We start from the raw sequence: 22,632 nt of genomic DNA, 5'->3' as shown, positions 1-22,632 counted from the left end.
CAGAACATGTCATTATCCCCAAAAGAAACTCTATATCCATGAAGTAGCCACTCATTTACCCCCTACCCCTAACCCCTGGCAACCATTGGTCTGCATTATGTCTCTCTGGACTTGTCCATATGGACACTTGATATAAATGGAATCTTACATACAATATGTAGCTTTTTGAGTATGGCTTCTAGCACTTACAATAATGCTTCAAGATTCATCTATATTGTAGCATATATTAGAACGTCACTCCTTTTTTAAAAAACTATTTATTTATTTTTAGAGAGAAGGGAAGGGAGAGGAGAGAGAGGGAGAAGAACATCGATGTGAGAGAGAAACATCAATGGGTTGTGCCCAGTCCAGGTACTGCACCTGCAACGTAATTCCCTGACCTGGAAACAAACCAGCAAACTTTCCCTTTCCAGGACAACACCAACCAACTGAGCCACACCAGGCAGGGCAGAACTTCATTCATTTTTATGGCCAGATAATATTCCACTGTCTGGATATACTAAAATTTGTTTATTCCTTCATTAGTTGATGGACATTTGTGTTGTTTTCACTTTCTGGCTATTGTGAATAATGCTGCTATGAACACTTGTGAACAAGTTTTTGTGTGGACATGTTTTTCATTCTCTTTGGTATATACCTAGGAGTGGAATTACTGGGTCACATGGTAATTCTATGTTTAAGTTTTGAGGAACCGTCAACTGTTTTCATGGAAGCCGCACCATTTTACATTCTAACCAGCAAAATATGAGAGTTCAAATTTTTGCACATTCTTGCCAACACATGTTATTATCTGACCTTTTATGTCTAGCTATTCTAGTTGGTGTGAAGTAGATCTTGTTTCCTACAATTTTGCAGAATTCATTTGTTTGTTCTAATTCTGAGTGTATATTTAGAATTTTCTGTATATGAAATGATGTCATCTCTGAATAGAGAAATATTTACTCCTTCCTTTCCAATTTGGATACATTTTATTTATTTATTTTTCTTGCTTAAATGCCCTGGCTAGAACTTCCAGTACATTGTTGAACAGAAATGGCAAGAGCTGTCCTTGTCTTGTTCTTGATCTTAAGTACGACATTAGCTGTGGATGTTTTGTAGATGCTCTTTATTAAATTGAGGCAATTTCCTTCTATTTCTAGTTTGATAAGTGTTTGTTTTAATCATGAAAGGGTGTGGGATATTGTCAAATGCCTCTTCTGCATCATTTGAGAGGACCCTGTGGAGTTTCTTTCCTTTATTATATTAGTGTCATGTATTACATATATTGATTTTTGTATGTGAACCACTCTTGAATTCTGGGATAAATCTCATTTGGTCATGGTATAATTCTTTTAATATACTTCTGGATTCAGTTTACTAGTATTTTATTAAGAATTTTTGCATCTGTATACATGAGGGATATTAGTCCGTAATTTTCTTTTCTTGTGACGTATTTGGTTTTGGTGCCAGGGTGTTACTAGCCAAATAAAATGAATTAGGAAATGTTACCTCCTTGTCACACTTTCATGAAGAGTTTAGAAGGATTGGTATTAATTCTTTGTTTGGTAGAAGTCACCAGCGAAGCCATCTGGTCCTGGGTTTTCCTTTGTTGAAAGTTTTTTGCAGATTGATTCATCTCCTTACCTATGATAGGTCTATTCAGGTTTTTATTTCTTCATTGAGTCACTTTTGATAGTTTGTGTGTTTCTAACAATTTGTCCATTGTATCTAGGTCAGTTTCTTGATACACAGCTGTCCATATTTCTCTGTTCTCAATTTTGTTGATCTTTACCAAGAACCAGATTTTGCCTTCATTGTTTATTCTATTTTTTTCGTATTCTTGATTTTATTGATCTCCACTCTAATCTTTATTTCCTTTTTCCTGGTTTCTTTAAATTTAGTTTGTTCTTTTTTCTAGTTCCGTAAGGTAGAAGCTAAGGTTATTGATTTGAGATCTTTCTTCCTTTTAATGTAGGCATTTACAGCTGTAAATTTTGCTCTGAGCACCACCTCTCATGTTTTGGTGTGTTGTGTTTTCATTTTTATTCCTTTCATAGTATTTTTAAATTTCCCTTGTGATTTCCTCTTTGATTCATTATTTGTTTGTGTTATTTAATTTCCATATTTTTGTTAGTTTTCCAGGTTTCCTTCTGTTACTGATTTCTAATTTTTTTCCCAGAGAAGGTACTTTGTCTGATTTAAATTTTTTAATATATATTGAGACTTTTGTTACCTAATATATGGTCTGTTCTGGAGAATGTCTCATGTGTACTTGACAAAAATATAAATTCTATTATTGAATGGAGTCTTCTATATGTGTCTGTTAGGTCTGGACCAGTGTTGTTCAAGTTTTCTATCCCTTTATTGATCTTCATCAAGTTGTTTTATCATTATTGAAAGTACAGTATTGAAACCTTCAACTATTATTGTACTGGTGGTTTCTCCCTCCAATTCTGTCAGGTTTTGCTTTATATATTTTGAGGATCTGTTGTTGGAAGCATATTTGTTTATAATTGTTACATTTCTTGATGGATTGACCATTTTATTACTATAAAATGTCCTTCTTTGTCTGTAATAACAACTTTTGTCTCAAAGTCTGTTTTGTCTGATATTGAAACAAGTACTCCAGCTCTCTGTTATTATTTGCATAGAATAATTTTTTCATCTCTTTACTTTCAACCTAGTTGTGTCTAGTTAGATCTTTGGATGTAACGCTAGTCTCTTATAGGCAGCATACGCTTCATTCATTCAGCAGTGTTATTAAATACCCTATATATGCAGAACTACTAGGCTCTGAGAGAGTTCCTGTGCTCAGTCATTTAAAATCTTATAAGTATTTAATCAATGGGGCATGAATAAAAGTTCTTTGGTGGGTGCATTCACTTTGTGAAGCTCCATCAATCTGTATTAGGATTTATGCTATTTCCTGTTGGAAGAAATTATTTTCTGCTGAAAGAATAGGGGAAGACCTTCACAAGGAAACTAACTTTCAGGCTTTATGTTATAGCATTACTGAAAGTCATAATAATTAGGATAAGGTGATTCTATTTTCAGGTAAGCAGATGGTCATTAAGAACTTGCTATGTACCAGTGCTAGGCAATATCTGACTTCTCTATGCATATTGATCTACTGAATCCTCATAGCATCCCTACTGAAGTAGGTTATTATTGTTTTCTCTATTTGATAGAAAAAAAATTGAGACACAGTGAAGTTACTAAGCAGTGCAGCCAGGATGCAAACTGCTCAGTCCGGCTCACCTCATACCCAAAGAGTGATTGTTCTCAAAGTGGGGTCCAGGAATCCTCAGGTACCCCAAGACACTTTCGGGGGGTCCACAGAGATCAAAATTGTATTTATATAATACTACGACATTATTTGTCTTTTTCACTCTCATTTTCTCAATGGTGTACAGTAGAATTTTCCAGAGACTATACAATGTGTGCTGTCAAAACAGATCGAATGCAGAAGCAGATAGGAGAATCCAGCTTTCTACTATTAAGCCAGACACTGAAGAGTTTTACAAATATGGAAAACAACGTGCGTCCTTTGTGTGTGTGTGTGTGTGTGTATGTGTGGCTTAAAACAATACAAATGTATTCTCTTACAGTTCAGGAGTGCAGAAGTCCAAAATCAAAATGTAGGTGGGGCTGTGTTCCTTCTGGAGGCTACAGTAGAGAACCCATGTCTCTGCATGTATTAGCTTCTAGAGGCTGCGTGTGCTCCCTTAGCCTGTGACCTGTTCCTCCAATGCCTCCAGTTTCTTGTTTCTGTTGTCTCACTTTTGCACTTACTTCTTTGACCTTCCTGCCTGTCTCTTACAAGGACTCTTGTGATTGCCTTGGGCCCAGCTGGATAACCCAGCATAATTGTCCCATCTCAAGATCCTTAACTTATTCACATTTGCAAATCCATTATGCCATGTAAGGTAAACACATTAACAGGTTTCTGGGATTAGGACGTGGACATCTTTGAGATTTATTCAGGCTACCACACCTGCTTTGCTATGTATTCTTTCAAGAAGTCTGCATCCCTGATGGTAATCATTTATACAATTCTATACTTTTCGGGCTTCAATATCTGCTCTGCTCACATGCCCTGGAAGAGGCAGTGTGATTATCACATGACTCCATCATCCTTGGCATGGCAATAGTTGATGAATTGCTGATCTATTTTCTGGCTAGTGACCTATTGATTTGCCTTTTGCTAGTCAGTGATTCAGTTCTAAAGAATTTGGATGAAATTGCACAGAGGCTCTAACCAGTTGATGGTAGTTTCTTTATTTCCCTGGGGACAAGCCATCTACATATCTATATCTATATCTATCTCTATATAAATACCTCTCTACATAAATATATATACAAATATATAATTATTTTATTATATAATATCAATATATTTACATATGAATATATTTATATATTTATAATTTTATATACAATTATAGATATAAATATATATTATTGATATAAATATACTTTATATATAAATTGTATATTATATAAATATACATCTACATAAATATATTTTTATATTTATTTTTATTTTATTTTACATAAATATATAAAATATTATTTACATAAATATATACTAATATGCAAATATATTAAATATAAATATATATTTATATAAAAATTTTTAATTGAATTTATTGGGGTGACATCGGCTAATAATCACATAGGTTTCAGGTGAATGCCATTCTTCCCATAACTTTTTTGTTTTGAAAAATATAGTTACTTTTATAAATTATATTATTCATGTTACTACTTAATGGGCTTATCATTGCTTTTAATAAATTAGTATAGTATTTAAGCTTTTTCTGTTTCAATCCTAAAGTGATAACTATCTATTGATATAACACATAAACTAAAGAAAGCACTTTGCAGTCCTCAGTAATTTATGAAGAGTGTAAAGGGGCCCTGAGACCAAAAAGTTTGAGCCCCACAGCCCTTCACTGTTTGTTCTGCCTTTGTGCACTGGTCACAGAAAAGTGGGTTTTGTGACCACAGCAGCAGCTTTGGAGTCCGACCCGCCTCCGGCTGAGACCTGGCACATAAACGTTTACCCTCCCCTTTCTCCTGTGAAGCTGGCCGCGCCACGGCCGACATCCTGCGGAGGCCGTGAGAATTGCATGGCAGAATACGAGTGAGCCCACAGTTGGCGCGCCAGTCCTGGCATTGTTCTTGTGTCACCCACAGGTGATGGACTTTTACTGCCAGTCTTGTGAGACCGCCATGTGTCGCGAGTGCACTGAGGGGGAGCATGCAGAACACCCCACAGTGCCCCTCAAGGACGTGGTGGAGCAGCACAAAGCCTCACTCCAGGTCCAGCTGGATGCTGTCAACAAAAGGTGCGCACATCTTCCCCCAGCTCCCCACTGGTCGCCTGTGTGTCAGGCTTGGCCTCGGGGTCTCTTGTCTCAGTGGGATAGTAGGTTCACGTCACCTGAATAAACTCTTTGATCGTGGGCCTATAGTCACAAACTAGTGAGTGGAGGTCGTCCCCTGCGCCTTGGTAAAATTCTCCCTTATAAGTGGTGGCGTTTCTGTTTTAGTACCTTAGTATGATTATAAATAAAATATTCTTGAGGAAGATGCTCTCAGGAGACCTCTGAAGTGTGTGCATGAAACCGGGCTCTCTGAGGAGCCTTTCTTTCCTGCTCTTCCTGACGTCCATCCAGGCCCGCTGGGTCGCCCGTGCCTGGTTCCTCCCTGCTTGAGGGCAGCAAAATGGTACTGAGCAGTGAGTGCTCCATTTTCCTTAGGTTTCCCTATGTCCAGGCTCTTTTTCTGGCATGGAATTGAGGGAACAGAGGAGCTGTGTGATGCCTGAGAAAGACCACAGAGAGGAAAAAGTAGCCCGCTGAAAGGAAATCTCTTCAACAGTTGTAATGAGAAAAATGTGGTTATTCTATACTGATTAAGAGAAGTTGGAAACTTGCAAGAAGTTCTCAGGGAACTCTGAGTTTGGATAAGTTTTTCATGTGATTGAGAAAAAAAGTATGTTTAGAATAGTAGTTCTCAGCCATGGGTAATTATACACCCTTCCCTCCCCCGCTCCCAGGCACATTTAGCGATGCCTGGAGACAATTTAGTGTCACAACTATGTGTGTGTGTGTTTGTGCGTACGGGTGTTAATGGCATCTGGTAGAGGACAGAATGCTGTTAAACATCTGTAGTGCACAGCACTGTCCCCTGCAACACAGAATTCTCTGGCCCAAAATGTCAATAGTATCCAGACAGAGAAAGAAAGCCTGGTTTAGTGTATGAGGGAAAGACGTGTGGGGTTCAGAGAGCTGCAAGGCTCAGTCCCATCTGTTATTAAAAGTAGGTGACTGACATAGATTGAAAGGGACGTGGACCTTCAAAGTCTCTTCTCCGAAATGCTGTAATTATGTCTTATGTCTTTTGCTCTTCAGTCATTACTTCTTAAATGTGATAAGAGGCGTATAAAATGTTTTTTTCCGAGAATACAGTGTTATGGTAGATTTTTTTTCTTTTACTATTTCTAGGTTGATGTTAGATAATAATGTTGAATAACAACTCTCCTCTAGGCTCCCAGAAATAGATTCTGCTCTTCAGTTCATCTCGGAAATCATTCATCAGTTAACCAACCAGAAGGCCAGCATCGTGGACGACATCCATTCTACCTTTGATGAGCTCCAGAAAACTTTAAATGTGCGCAAGAGTGTGTTGCTTATGGAACTGGAGGTCAACTATGGCCTCAAACATAAAGTAAGACTCCAGCTGTTCTTATCGATATCCTGGAAGAGACGTGATGTCTGGGGCACGCCGTGGTCCTTGCCTACTGTGTTCTAATAGCAGCAAGGGGACTCAAAGGGGTCCTTAAGTATCACTGTTGTACAATAAACAGCAGTTTTCATTTAATGGCATACCCAGCTATTTTTTTCCTTCCTGTTTTCAGCAAAACTCTCATTCTGTGACCTTAAGTCCCAATTTATACTTGGACACAAGGCAAGGTTGAGTATAAAGTAATGCTTTCAGGATTTGGGGTTAAACTGGATTGTTTTCCTTCCTTAATTATAATGTGTAATAGTTTCTTAATTGCTCTCTCACCCACACCAACCTGTTAGTCAACTTCTAAGTGAGCCCTGACTGCAGCCTTTGTCTGGCGTTGCATGTCTGATCACAAACCCAGGGATGAAAAGCTTCTGAGATTCAAGTGTGAAAGAGTTTTCATTCCTCTGGTTCCTGTTCCTTTAAGAGGTGACAGGGGAACTTTGGACATTAAAGAAAGATACTGAATAATGAATATTTCAGATGTCAAGCATGCAATCTGTGTGCCAAACTCTTGGTGGTAATGTTTCTGCTCCACGCTACCAAAAAAAACACATGACCCAAGAAATATGTGTGTGGGAGAAACAGGGCGAGGCGGAAGGGAATGAAGGTAATGGGAATGCAGTGTAGGATGATGTATTAGAGCTGGGTTCACTAGTGAAATTAAACATCCCTTGCTGAGAGCCACTGGCGTGGGCAGGTGTGCAACCGGTTCCGGCCCTGCCCCGGAGGGCCCTGCCCCTGCGCGCGGTGCTCCGGCGCTGCAGGAAGCGCTCACCCGGGTGCGTTTTGCCTGCAGGTCCTCCAGTCGCAGCTGGATACTCTGCTTGAGGGCCAGGAGAATATTAAGAGCTGCAGCAACTTCACCGCGCAAGCCCTTAACCATGGCACAGAAACAGAGGTGCTGCTGGTAAAGAAGCAGATGAGCGAGAAGCTGAACGAACTGGCCGACCAGGACTTCCCTCTGCACCCGCGGGAGAATGACCAGCTGGATTTCATCGTAGAGACCGAAGGGCTCAAGAAGTCCATCCACAACCTCGGGACGATCTTAACCACCAACGCCGTTGCTTCCGAGACGGTGGCCACCGGCGAGGGGCTGCGGCAGACCATAATTGGGCAGCCCATGTCCGTTACCATAACAACCAAGGACAAAGACGGGGAGCTCTGCAAAACTGGCAATGCCTACATCACCGCGGAGCTGAGCACGCCCGACGGCAGCGTGGCAGACGGAGAAATCCTCGACAACAAAAACGGCACATACGAGTTTTTGTACACGGTGCAAAAGGAAGGGGACTTCACCCTCTCTCTGAGACTCTACGACCAGCACATCCGAGGCAGCCCCTTTAAGCTGAAAGTGATCCGGTCAGCTGACGTGTCGCCCACCACTGAGGGCGTGAAGAGGCGTGTGAAATCCCCGGGAAGCGGTCACGTCAAGCAAAAAGCTGTGAAAAGACCCGCAAGCATGTACAGCACTGGAAAAAGAAAAGAGAATCCCATCGAGGACGATCTGATCTTTCGAGTGGGTAAGGAGGCGGCAGCGCTGCGCCGGCAGGCTGAGGGATCCTTGGGTTGAGGGCTACCCGGAGGAGCTGTTGCAAACGGGAGCATTGCCGGGTAGAACTCCCTGAAGGTGTTGGGAGATACTGGTATATTTTATTAGGTGAGCTTATGCGGTCTTGTTCTCTGGAGACAAGTATGATTTATTCCCACCCCCCTCCTTTTGTTCTCCTTGTCTCCCCTCCCTCCCCCTTTTTAATGCAATGCTGCATGTTCATTATAGAAAGTTAGAAACTGAAAATAGGAAAAAAGAGATTTAGGACAATCACAGCACTCATAATCTGGAAATTTTAAAGGAATGTTGGCGATCCTTTACCTCCCTATGGGAACGGATGCCTTTGGAGTACACCAGCCTAACCCGAAGGCGGAGAGATCGTTCGATCAGATAACCAGTTTCTCTGCAATCTGCCAGCTCGGGCTGTGGTGTGGGCAGAGGGTCTGATGCCTCCTTGTCACTGCTTCTGCACTACTGTAAGGGCTGGGGGTCGGGGATATGGCGCTTTGCAAGTTGTGGTCACCTCCAGTGTGTTAGCTGGACATCAGCCCCCCATGGGAGGGTGGGAGGAAACCTGGGGAACAGAATGGGATTAGGGTGGAGGCGGGAGGCTCGAGCCAAGAGCTTGGGGTACGCAAACAGCCCATCCCTTTTCTGATTTATGGCCTCTTGATTTTTTTTTTTGCATATAAAAACAAACACTGAGGCTAATTTTTTTAATACAAAACAAGAATTTATTGTCTAATGTTATTTTTTAGCTGTTTACTTTTTCAGTTGGAAGCAAACTAGATGCAAACAATTTGATAATTCTTTATTTTTTTTAAAGATTTTATTTATTTATTTGTAGAGAGCGGGGAATGGAGGGAGAGAGGGAGAGAAAACATCAATGTGTGCCTGCCTCTCTCAGGCCCCCTGCTGGGGACCTGGCCCCCAACGGAGGCATGTGCCCTGACTGGGAATTGAACCAGCAGCCCTTTGGGTCACAGGCCAGTACTCAATCCACTGAGCCACACCAGACAGGGCTGATAATTCTTAAGAAAAAAACTATTTCCAAAAGTAGACCGAGCCTGCTTCTCTTTCTGCCTCTTCAGTCCCTCATCGCAGCATCATTAAAAGGGTGCTGCTGCCCTGTGTATTAACTGACACAGGGGAGAAAACAATTCTGTGGTTCAAATATACTGGGGAACGCTTGGCTGAAGTGAAGGAGACAGATTTTTTTTAACTGCAGAACTTTTACAAATCGCTGATGTGCACTTTAAGCCTCCAAGGCAGGGGAGGGATAACAGGCAGCACTTCCAAACTGTTCTGCCCCTAGAACTTTTCCCATGGGACATCTTGGGGAGAGAACTCCTTAGAACATTCCTGGGCAAAGCCACTCCATGCTAACACTTTTGGCTGAACCTTGGTAAAGGCTGTGATCTGAGGTGTCCGTTGTCCGCTCAGAGCACGGAGGCCTCATAGAGTCACTGGCCATTTGTGCGGTGTGGGTGCAGAAATTGCTGAGCCACCCACCAAAGCAGAGTGTGCGAGCTGGGGTGGGTGCAGGATTGGGAACCTCCCTAGTCTGCCACTCCGGTTCTGCCACTTGCTTGAAACTTGGGCAGGTCTCTCAGCTTCCCTGGGCTTCAGCTTCAGTGTTTATCCAATGAAAAGACAAATATCTGCTTCTGAGAACTGTTCTAAGTTCTAAGAGTAATGCCTGGCATGTAGGAGGAGCTAAATATATGGAAAGTATTGTTTTTGCGCATGCAATTAAGGTTGTTAGATTTTGCCTACTACCTTCTCAAACAGTTTAACTCGCTGCCGCCCGTTGATCTCCAGCATTAAGAACAAATTCAGTCTCAAATTCAGAAACCCCTCACCTCACCCCAAGCCAAGGGACCCCAGTCTACTTGCCCAGGCAGTGTGTGCAGTAGAGAAAGGCTCAGACCTGAGTCTGATTGTGGCCCTGATTCCCTTTGCCAGCTGGGCAACTGACCTATCCTTTCTAAACCTTGTTTCTTCCTCTGTAAAACAAAGGAATGAAATACGATCTAACTAGTAAAGGTTGTTATGGGGTTGAAAGAGAGAGAATTCTTGTAATGTGGCTGGCACTTGCCTATGTATAGTAAGTGCTCAGTTCAGGGTAGCTGTTCTTTTACTATTGTTATTATCAATCCCATCATCTCCGCCTGTGACTCTGACCTGAGTTAAGAGAGATTTCTATTAGGGCTATTTTCCTTCCAATTATATTGGCTTTGGATTCCCAGCTCCCTCCCTAGGGGGAAGGGGATCTGCTCTCTCCCTTCCTACGCACTGAGAAATGCAGCATTAGTGACTCACTAACACTGGTGGGCAGGTGTTTAAATGTTCAAACATTTGTAAAGCGCTTAGAGCACTGCCTGGCAAGAAGCACTACATCTGAATCTAATAAGGAAGTAAAGATTCTGTCTTTGTTTGGGCTGCCATGAAATACCACAGGCTGGATGGCTTAAACAACAAAATGTATTTTCTCACATTTCTGGAGGATGAAAGCCCAAGATCAAGGTGGCGGCAGGGGTGGCTTCCTCTGAGGCCTCTCTCCCTGGCTTGCAGGTGGCAGCCTTCTTGCTGCTCTGCGTTCCCATGGCTGTCTTCCTGTGCGTAAGCACCATGGGTGCTTTTTCCTCTTTTTGAAATAAGGACACCAATGATATTTGATTAGGGCCTCACCCTAATGGCCTCATTTTAAGTTAATCCACTCTTTAAAGATCTTATCTCCAAATACAGTTATCTTATAAGGTGCAATTGGGACTTCCACATGTGGATTTTGTGGGGGACACAGTTTAGCCCACAGCAGATGCTAAACACCTCAGATATGTAAGGGCAGAAAGGAAAGAAGGTCCTACTGGTCTGTTCCTCTTTAACTTTATGTTCTAATCCTGAGTCTAGCTGAAAAATGCCATTTGCTATGCAATAATATAACTCAAAAGCATTTCTAGAACCCTTAGTGCCTACTGGGTACTATGCTGGGTGATGGGAATATACAGATGAAAGAAATGAGACCTCCTCCCTCAAGCAGCTTACAGTTTGGGGTAACATATGTATGGCCCCTCATATTGTGGATTAGGTGATGGAAAGCTATAGAAATGAGAAGGAACTTGAATGGGACATGAATGATGAATACAACTTATCCAACTTGACAGGTGGAAATGGCATCCCAGGCAGAGGGCCCACTGTGAGGGGCAAGGGCAAGGGCAAGGTAAAGAGGCGTGAGCATGGTTGCTGTTTTAGGGGAGCACATCCATGAGAAGATGTAGGTTGGGCAACAGTCAGAGAAGCAGACAGTGATGGGGGCGCTGGCAGGAGAGGAGGCTGGGCAAGTCATGTTGGAGCCCACTGCGCCCGAGCGCCTCTGAGCTTCCACAATGGGCACCTTCGGCCACGCAGTCCTTGACCAATTTTATTCTTCCCTCAGTACCGCCTCCTCTTTTATAAGCCACTGTAATTATTATTATTTGTGCTTGGGGCTTATTTCCCAATAAGATTATGAATTACTTCAGGGCAGGGATGATGTCTTTAATCACTTATAATCTCCAACAATACCCAGAAGAATATTTTGCATAGGTACACAGCCCATTTGAAATAGGATCAAGCGTGACCTCCTGCATGATTTCACTGCTCGCTCACTGTGGTCAGGTCCCAGTTTCGAGGCCCCCGGGCACCCAGACCAGGCAACAATGTAGTGAACTCAAGGGCAGTCATTCACATGCATGTCGATGTGCTAGGCACCATCAGACTTCACTGGCCTTTCAAGAATCTGTCTTCTCAACATGTATACCATTGGCTACAACTGGAGAGATCTTTTATCAATAATTAGAAGAGTCCAACTTTTGTTGTCAACTATTTTGTTGTAGAACTTTAAGTTTCTTTGTACAGTCAGGATGTTAGGTGCATGATAATAGAACATTCATGATTTGAATGTCCTTCGTGCATGAGTTAAGGCCTGCCACATGTAATCCACAGTTCACTAAAACAGCTACATGTCTGAAGTGGCAACCATGACTCTGCTGTTGTGCCACTGATTTTGTGCTTAAAGATACGTAGTTCTCATAGTACATGTGTTAGGAGTTCATTCTACAACCCTAAATAACATGTGTTAATGTTGTGTATTCATGAAAGTGAATTATCACTTTCTGAGTGATATAAAAATTTTAAGGTATAAATTTGACTCAGATTTTCACTTTCCTCACCAGTTATCCAGCCTCTTAGTTAGATGTGACTTTGCCATTTGAGCACCTACTCTATGCCAGACTCTTGGCTGGGTCATGGCATAAAAAGGGGGATGAGATTCTAAATTTGAGCTGGAGGAGGCCATGGACTAGGAGGAGACAGACATGGAACAAAATGTCCCTTCAGTGTGAATCAAGGCACAGAAGCTGGGGTGGGGTGGGGGAAGATCCAGGCAGGCAGCAGGGGGTTAAGGAAGGTTCCTGGAGGCGCGCGACATCTAAACCTAAGCTGGCCTTGCAAGAGAGTCTGTCTGATGGAAGGAGGAAAAGGGTGATCTTAGATGAAAGGTAAATGGGTACAAAGACATGCCAGTGAGAAACTGAGCAGTTCAAGGAACTGTAAATGATTCCAACATCCTGGAGTATCAAAGTGAGATAGATGTAGAGAGGAGGCTGCATTTCCTTGATTCGGAGCTGGAACTGTGTTCTGTATACCTGTGTTTCTCAAAGTGTAGTCCATAAACCACTTGGATTCCTTGGGCTGCTTGGTAAAAATGAGAATTTCTGGATTCTAAACTGCATTTACAGAATCAAGATCTCTAGGGGAAGGGCTAGGAATCTGCTTTCTGTAAGCTCCAGTGAAGCTTACGCGCACTGAGGTTTGAGAACCTCCACCATGCAGCTGATAGGGAAGCACTGAACAGAGTAATGCAGAATAGTGACTTACTGAGATGGTATTTATATCTAGAGATCCTGTGGGTATTACAGAGGATCTACTGGAAATGCCTCCAGGAAGCAGGGAACTGCTTTCTATTGCAGTAGTCACATGAGCCAGAATTAAGGGTGATCCTATGGCATAAAGAAGAAATAACAGATTTGTAAAATGCTTAGAAACAAGAGGGCAAATCCAGTTTCTAGCTGTTTGCCTTGAGTGCTGTTGGGATGTGAAAAAGCAGAGTGAATGCTGGGTAAGGCTGTGGCCTCTGAGCTAGACCTCCCCAGGCTCCAGCCCCAGCATTGCCACTTTCTTATCTGTGTGCTCTTGGGTAAGTTACTTAACCTCCCCGTGCCTCAGTTTCCTCCATAAAATGGGGATTTAAAAAAAAACAAACAAAACCTAACTAATAGGGGTTTGAGGATTACACACAAAGAGCCTAGAATAGTGCCTGGCACTGAATAATGTTCAATACATTTTAGAAGGGCAAAGTAGGTAATGGTAGTTAACATATTCGTAGTGGTAATGGAGAAGTAATAGTGAACCTAAGTAGTTAAGAACATGGTTAAAAAAAAGAGCACACAAGCCTGATGGCCTGATTTGAATCCCAGCCTGCTATTCATTAGCCATATGATTTAGTGAAAATCAACCTCTCTGTGTTCATTTGCAAGGCGGGGGTGATCTTAACACACACCCATCACTTGGTAAGGATGAAATAGTACATGTGAAGCCTTAGAACAGTGCAGGCATATCGTAAGAACTCCATAAATATAACTATCATTGTTGTTGTTAACCAAGATAAGGAAAGTAGTAGGAAGAGAGGTATGTTTCAGTTGGCATCATCCGGGTTGGAGTGTACCGTAGGCAGTTTGGAGTATGGGTTTGGAGCTCAGCAAAGAAGTCAGGGCTAGACATCAGTTTGGAGGTGAAACATAGAGAGAAGTTTTACTTCAAATCATGAGTTGCAGTGAAATGTCAAAGAACAGCATCGTGGTCCTGGGAGGAACTGCCGGGGACGGGAAGCAGGAGGAAGGAACAGGCATTCTCTGAGCCGGGCATTGAGCATTCTGCTTCCATGTGTCATCGTCCTTAAAAATCTCTAGCCAGTATAATATACACTCAGTTCCTGATGTCCCCACCGTGCAATATACCCACTATGGCACACTTTGTGATGTGCTGGAGTCAGCTTATACTGGTTCTCAAACCACCTCCCGACTTTGTTCAGTGACATCGTGTTGGTAGCCTGAAGTCAGCCAAGAGGGGAACATTTACATCTAGAAATGGGCAAGTGCTGCAAAGCAGAGCTCTTCTGCCAGCTCCCCCGACCCCTGCCCCTCAATAGCCACATCACCAGGACATGTAATCATTCTCACCATGGAAGGAACAGGGGCTCAGAAAGCTGGGGTAGGAGCCCGAGCCGTCTGCGACGCTGACGGAACCAAGGCTGCCTGTGACTCTCCTGCCTGTGCGTTGTTAATTGCACAATGATTCCTTTTTGCCGAAATGTCTTTTAACCGCTGTGGTTTTCTAAAGTTGAGGTATTTGATCTCTCCTGCATCTGAAAACTTAATGATATGCCCACAGTGAATGAGTTATCATGTTTCTCTAATATTGTATTGCAAGACAGTCCTGAATGAGTTGAGGGAAGTGGCTTAGAGCATCTGTTGACAGTGATTCCTTGAAACCCAGGGATTAGTTTTCCCTACAGGAGCTGGTTTTGTCAGCTGCTAAAGAAAGTCACTGAACAAAAGGGAAGCCAGAAGATGTGGGAGGGAGTGAAAGAATTACAGTTGAACTGTTTCAAAATATGTAATTAACACACCATACCTTAGTGAGTCCATAAGAAGTGTTGAAAGAACCACTCATTTGTTCTGTAGAGCAGCGTGCTTCCTTTTAATATAAAATGGATGTGTAGAATCACTCATCCCGAGTTCAGAGGCTTCGCAGGAAGACAGGATCTTTTATGCGCCTCTCTCCTGCCTCAGCTCTGTTAACCACCACCTTCCCTCCCTAGAATCTCAGAGGAAGGAGATCATACTAGTTTGGCATCTGCGGTCACTATAGGCACTCTGCCCTCACCCACTTTGAACATTCTTCCTTGGGATCTGTTCTTGCATGTCCAGTGGAAAAAGATGCCACTGACATTTACTGAGCACTAGCTGGGCACAGTGCTGTGTTACAGGGGCAGACGGTGCCCTGCCCTTTGGTGAGCTCACCCGTGAGCTCGCCAAGGGAGACAAGACAGTTACACAGTTGAAATATTGTGTGATAAGGGATGGCATTTTCTAAAGGATTTTATGGAGAAAGCATGATCCATGTGAGCGCAAAGGGTAACTGTCCTCATCTCAGGAACCTGGTATTCTAAAATTCCAATTAGAAAGAAGCATTGTGTGTATCAGAAAAAAAGGATTATGTGAATCTCCTAATCTCCTGGGCAGGGGAACCTGGGTTTTAGTCTTTGAGATGTGTCCAGCTTCAATATTGCATCTATAAAATGGACCAACAGATAATATTTAACATATTAGCTCATGGGGTTGTTGTAAAGAGTGCATGAGAGAAAGTATATGGAAGTGCTATAATATTATGAAACATTTCATTTTCCCATGATGTAATATGGGCTGTAATTTACTCGGTCATTAATAATTCATTCAGGCAATTATTCACTCAGCAAACATTCGTTAAGCACCTGCTTGATGATCCTGTGTTAGACCATATATTTGGCTTACTTTCATCCTCTTGCATTATCCCATTTTAAGTATCTAGATTTCCTTCACATTAATTTTCTCATTAAGTTGAGTGGGGGCATTTACAGTTATTAAGACCCTGTTTCAGTCCAGGGTCCTATTACCTATCACCTTACTTCTGTAGTTTTCCTAGAGGCGTGGGTAGAAGTGACAAGCAGGAACACAGATAAGAGGCTGTTGGCTTAAAAAATCATTTTGTGCCTCATAGACACATGCACCACCTGGGAAAAACAAGTTTAATTATCTTATGGAATTGTTGCCCAGTTGTTTATAATTACTTTTAAAACTCATGTTACTTGCTTTACTAGCCAAATGTTACCATCAAATGAAATTTTTTACATCAAAGTAGCAGGAAAAGATTTTGTAAGTACTCTCTGTGTTTTGAGTTATATTTATGTTTGTTGAAGGAACTAATTTTCATTATATATTTAGAATGCTTCAGGAGGACTTTTTTATAAACTGAATAGAATTTACTAAAGATCTTGAAGAGTGAAGCATGGTCCCAAATTATTTCTAAGTTGTAGAATTTCTATTTATTTTACTTGGGTCTCACAACACTCTTATCAACACTTGGACCATGGACATTTCAGTATAATGATAATATGCTTTAGTTCTGCATCATTATTCAATATCAACATTTTCCTAGTTTAACTGCTAGTAAAAATTAGTATTAGTTGTCTCTCTAGACTATGCTGGTGGTTTCCCTTAACCCTCAGGGAAAATGCTGTGATCCTGCTGTGCTTAAAAAACACAAATAGAGTTTTTTAAAAAATGATGATCAATAACCCTAACAAAAGGTGCTCATTAGAATTGGGATGTTACACCATCTATTTGTAAACTGAGCCTTGTGGCATAAGGAAACAGATTTTTTAAAAACAAATATTATAAAATTAAAATGGCACTGCCTATTCCATTTAGATCTTTTAAAAAATGTATAAGCCATCGTGGACTAACAGGTGAGCCTCCAACCCTGTGATTTCGTTTACACATGGGGCAACAGACTCCAGCGCTAGTTAACTGAGACCAAGAATAGGAGCTGGGCCAGCGTCTGGCCCTGGAACTCAGCAGCGCTTGGAGAGCTTCCCGCTAGCAGTGCGGGCTTTTGCGGCACAGCTCCATCGCTCTCCCGACCCAGTATGGGCAGGTCCTGAGCAGCTCACGTTTGGGCAGTCTTTCTTTCGGTTGTTTGAATGATAGTGCTGTGGGGTCCAACTAAGCATCCTTGTCTACTCTTTCCTAAGGCACTGCGTTGATGTCTAAAGACAGAAAATCAAATTGCTCTTTTGAATATAAGTGAAATTATAAAACTGAGGCACAGCTTTCTCTCTCTATGAAAATGTTAACCTCCTTCCCAGTCATTTTTGAGCAAAGTTTATTCAGTTTCCATCTGTTATTATTCACATGATCCTATTGAAATAAATTATAAACACTTCTTTTGAAACAAAAACAGGCATCTCTTAACCCATAGATTCCTTAGCTATTTTTTCTCCTGCCTCATCTCTCTCATTAAAGAAAAAGTCAGTAAAGATGAAAATATTATTTGGATGAGTTAATTTTCTTTTGCTTTCCTTCTTTATTTAATCCAGAAAGTGCTCTGTCAAGATATCTTTTACACTTTCATACAGCCTGTGACTACACAGTCTATGAGATACTGAGTCTGTGAAAATAATGCAGAAGCAAATCCAGTATATGAAAATCAACCTGCTAATTTATAACAGCTTGGCCTTAATGTTTATTAAATGCACTGAAAGTCAAATGTCCAGGTTTCTTCTAAGAGCTGCTGGGTGAGAGGGTGGGATTTTGGCAAAAACTCTAGGGCTCTCTCCTATTGCAAATCCTCAGTTTTAATGTTAGTTTTAATTGCGTTTTTGTGGAGTCTAAATCTATTTTAATCATGTTAATATGCAGCTACAACTTAGTAAGAGAAGATTAGCATTTGCCTAAAAGATTAGTGATTTTGCAAAGACTTGATTGGTCTGGAAGAGAAGTTTAGTAGCAGATCGATCAAGTCACGGGGAGGGAGTTCTTTTGTTTTTCTTTTCTTTTTTTAAAGTATAATTTTAAAACAATGCATTTTCAGGTTACCTATGGCAGCCTGAATAATTCTCTTGGTGAAGTTGAGAAAGCTGATTCTCTATTGCTTAATTTCTGTGGTTTTGCCATTTATTTTTAGGTACCAAAGGAAGAAATAAAGGAGAATTTACAAATCTTCAAGGGGTAGCTGCATCCACAAGTGGGAAGATATTAATTGCAGACAGTAACAACCAGTGTGTGCAGGTATGACCCCTAACTGTGTACCTTCAACCACTGATGGTGATAAAATAAGTACAGTTGCACATTTTCCTGCTTAAGACTTGAGATATGTGGTACGAGGAAAGCTTATAACATGTACATAGACTTTTCTTCAAACAGGACTGGCAAGTTCTGACCTGTAGTGCAGATGACAGAGTTACTGACCTGTTTCTTCTGTGCAAGTGTTCATTCCAATGAATGTAATTTGTTTTACAGATATTTTCCAACGATGGCCAGTTCAAAAGTCGTTTTGGCATACGAGGACGTTCTCCCGGGCAGCTACAGCGGCCCACAGGGGTAGCCGTGCATCCCAGTGGGGACATAATTATTGCAGATTACGATAATAAATGGGTTAGCATTTTCTCTTCAGATGGGAAGTTTAAGGTAAGATTAACTACTGGTTGACCACTAAACAGTAGAGAGAAGGAATGGGAAATACAAAATGAAATTGCCTTTTTCCTTTTTGAGATCCAATAAAATACTCAACAATTCTCCATAGACAAAGACATCTAGACTGTGTTGCATCTAATTTTTATGAAGTGAGAATAACAATGACATGGCCATAAATCCACTCCTGTATATCCTAAATATGGCTTTACTTTTTTAAGCAATTAAGTTACCCAGTCAATTTTTTTATACCATCAGATGCAAGGGTTTTTAAGAGGCAATCCATATTTTCCAAATTAACCTGCAGGTTGTTATTCATGAAGTGCCTTCTGCTGTCTGAGGCCCATGATAGCTGTGCAGGGAGAAACAAAATTGTAAGACATGCTCCCTTCCTTTTAAAAACATCCAAGCCCCTTGAGGAAAAAAAAAGATGAATTCACAGAAAACAATTCATGTCAGCCTTTATTCAGTCATACATGGTTTGGTACAATCTGAATGTATAATGTTAAAGAATATAATATAAGAATTGGAAAGAAAATGGAGGCTGGCTTCTCAGAGAAAATGCAATGGAGCTATGCTTTGAGGTGCCCCATCATTTGACACATTTGTTGTCACTCCCAGTGTCATCTTCTGTTTCTTCAGCAAGTTACCCAAGAGTGGAAAGCTCTCTGGTGATGGCAGCTGTCTCTCCTCAGGCGCAGTCAAAGAATATTATCAGCCATCCCATTTTCTACACTGTTCACAAGAAGATTATGAGACTCTCTGTTAAAGCTGTTTTTGAAAGCCATTTGCACTGTGCCTTCCCATCCCCCCCGTCCAGCCTTCTAGAGGCTTCTTTTTCAGGTGACAACATGAACTTTAACTCAGATCAACGCATTGGAATCTCTTTGGCAAATTATGTAACTTTCTCAAGCCTTGATAGCCTCATATTTCAATTTGGGATTTGGGTAAGGATTAAATGAGGTTTTATTTTTGGATTTTGTGTGTGTTGTGTATGAAATAGGCATCAAAAAATATTCTTTTCCAATGCCTTTAGGAACCCTGTTCAAAAAATGAAGTCTGTTCAGTTAGATATGATTCGGGCTTCATGACCTCATGCCAGCTCGCAGTGGTCATGCCTTCCTTCTCTAAATGTTCAGAGATGCTGCGCTTCATAATCCATTCTGGAATCCTGAAGATTGCAAGAAGTTCACCCATTAGTCTCCATTGAAGGAATTTATATTTTCCTTTTTAATGTTGTTAAATCAGTACAGTCATAGCATTTTTATTACTAAATAAGTTACTTACATAATTATTCATCTTCCAATTGGAGCCTCTGTTTTGTGTGAGGCAGAACATTTTCAACCTAGGAAAATGAAAAGCCTTTGTTTTTAGTCCTACCATGTTGCACACAGTTCTTCAACTGCCCTTGATGTTTTTTTGCCCCACTAATAATGTAATGCCTTCATATGATGGCTATGCACACGGAAAGGTCTCTTGCCTTTCCCTAACTTCCTTCCCTACTTTTGTGTTTTCATAATTGTATGTGTAATATGCTATACCCAAATATGACAACTTTAATGTCAATTGAATAAAAACTGTACAGGGACCTCTTGAAAATATCTATCTAGTTAGGAGACAATCCATAGTTCTTGTTTCATACTCTAGCAAAATCATGACCTGTTTTTTAAAATTCAGAAACAAATATTAAGATAGATATTGAAACAGGAGTTTTATATCTATATAGTATATTGAAATATTGTATGTTTAATATATTAAAACATTGAAACAGAAGAGAGAACAGTTTTCCTGAATTAAGCCTTTTTCATTCAGTGGTTCATCAAAGCCCTAGGGGTTGAAAGATAGCAAGTGAAAACTTCACTTGCTATCAATACTATAAAGGGAGTTCATCCAAGTGTGATGTCCATGACTGTATACTAAGAGATGCTTATTTTCTTCTTCGATGGGATTCAGTAAAATAAAACAGGTGCTCACAAGGACAAACCTTTGCCACAAATGTGGATTCTTTGTATTTATTCCTAGTAGTTCTAGGGATATAACATCTTATCTCCTTTTCTTTCTTTTACTCACCACCTTCTTAGTCCTGTATGCCAGCTTGTTTTCTTTTCATCTCCCCTCCTGACTTACATCTTCTGGTCCATCTAGGAGCGTTTTGTGACCCCAGAACAGATATAGAAGCACCTGTCATAAACAGTTAGGAAATCAGGAGGTGCCAGTTTGGGTTTTCTTTTCTTTCTTTTTTTTTTGGTAGAAATAAAGTCCCTGGCCACTATATATTCTAAAATATCTCATCTTTTTCCTCTTCCACTTCAGGACCTGTTTGTTGAGCTAAATACTCTTATTTAAGAGTTCCAGAGCCAGGATCTAAAATACTTTGTTTACTATTCTATTTAAGATGGGAGACACATTGTCGGGCCAAATGTTATTAATTCTTATTTTACTTGGTAGAATCAAATGAAGCTAAACTAGGACTGAAGGAAAGTGGAAAGAAAAGAGGTTTAGGTTCAACATCTAAGTTTTTTTCTTTTAGACCCGCCCTAACTAGTTCTTAACTACATAATAGAATGGCAGTAATCCTTTATTTTCTGTTTTTAAGCTACATAATTATCATCCACTTGGCATTATTATATGGCTGAGTCATTCTAAGTAACAACTAGTGTTCATAATGTTAGGTACTAATAATATTCTTGTTTTAATAATCAGAGTCTTCTCTCTTTTGATCTCTACTGACATATCTTCTATTCAGACATGAAAGAGAGTACACAATTTCTTTGTAAGTTATTATGTTATATTGTCTTTGATCTTGGGGCTAGATTGCAGAATCAGAATCAAATTTATACACTAGATTCCCTTGTCAGAATGCCATTGTTTCCTTCCTAAGTAAATGTGTGTCTTTGTTCTAAGGAAATCTAATCTGAATCTGTTATTTATAAACTTCCAAGAATAAAAGATTATACAAAGTCCAAACCTCTGCTAAGGGGCAGCCCCCACCCTTCTCTTCATGCTGTATTTTGCACACCTCTTCATGTCTCTGTTGGGAAAGAAGATAATCCCGTGGGCCAGGTACAATGAGTAGGTGAAGGAGGAGATTATCTATGTGTCATATGCTGTCATTGACATTGTTCTTTATCCTTCAGAACCTGCAAGACCCAGGAGGTAAATAGCATAGTTGCCATTTTACAGATGAGAAAACCGAGTTTCAAACTGTTGAATGAATGAATTTTGCTATGAAATTTTGATCCTAGTGCACTGGTATCATAAAAGGAACTAGGAAATTGGGAGGTGCTAGTTTGGCTTTTCTTTTTTTCTTTTTTTTTTAAAGAGTGGAAATGAAGAAGATAAATTTCGTTTGACATTTGTTGAGTTTAAGGTGAAACTTGTAAAGTAGGCCACGACTAAAGATATGGATTTAAGAATCTTACACGTAGAGGTGAAAGTTGTGCTATAGCATAAATGAGATATTAGAAGCAGTGTAGAGTTGCATTGTCCAATATGGTAGTCACTAGCCACTAGCCACATGTGGATACTGAGTTCTTGAAATGGGGCTGGTCTGAATTGACATGTCATGTCAGTGTGAAATACATTCTGGATTTTGAAAACTTAGCCCCCCCCAAAAATGTAATATATCTCATTAATAATTTTTATATTGATTACATGTTGAAATGATCACTTTGGATATATTGGGTTAAATGAAATATATAATTCAAATAAATTTTCCCTTTCTCTTTTTTGATTTGGCTACTAGAAGACTTTAAGTTACATGTGTAGCTCATGGTATGTTTCCATCAGACAACACTAATATAGAGAGAGAAAATAAGAGGACTAAAACAGACACTTTGAGAATGTAGCTTTTCTGGAGTTAACAGTCTTCAAATAAGCCTATAGAGAAGTATAAAATGAAAAGCTAGAATTTCTCTTACCCCTACTAGTATCTCTTTCCAAGACACAAATACTGTTTGGTTTCTTACTTTCTCCTCC

At 40.5% G+C, this 22,632-nt stretch overlaps 1 protein-coding gene across 8 annotated transcripts in view; it reads left to right on the top strand.

Moving 5' to 3' along the window:
- Positions 1 to 22,632, top strand: part of TRIM2 (tripartite motif containing 2) — a 79,233-nt gene that overhangs the window by 42,779 nt on the left and 13,822 nt on the right. For all 8 annotated transcript variants that reach the window (XM_054562395.1, XM_054562391.1, XM_054562372.1 and 5 more), the window contains 5 exons: positions 5,176 to 5,327; positions 6,531 to 6,711; positions 7,574 to 8,297; positions 18,149 to 18,252; positions 18,484 to 18,651. In XM_054562395.1, coding sequence (XP_054418370.1) covers positions 5,176 to 5,327; positions 6,531 to 6,711; positions 7,574 to 8,297; positions 18,149 to 18,252; positions 18,484 to 18,651 — 1,329 coding nt within the window. The remainder of the gene's footprint in view (positions 1 to 5,175; positions 5,328 to 6,530; positions 6,712 to 7,573; positions 8,298 to 18,148; positions 18,253 to 18,483; positions 18,652 to 22,632) is intronic.

This window comes from Pteronotus mesoamericanus, unplaced genomic scaffold (assembly GCF_021234165.1).
Source record: "Pteronotus mesoamericanus isolate MK-2021 breed Mesoamerican mustached bat unplaced genomic scaffold, CSHL_Meso_final contig_163, whole genome shotgun sequence".
In the NCBI taxonomy this organism is placed as follows: domain Eukaryota; kingdom Metazoa; phylum Chordata; class Mammalia; order Chiroptera; family Mormoopidae; genus Pteronotus; species Pteronotus mesoamericanus.
The sequence above is the reverse complement of the archived record's forward strand: the minus strand, read 5'-3'. Positions and strand labels throughout refer to the sequence as shown.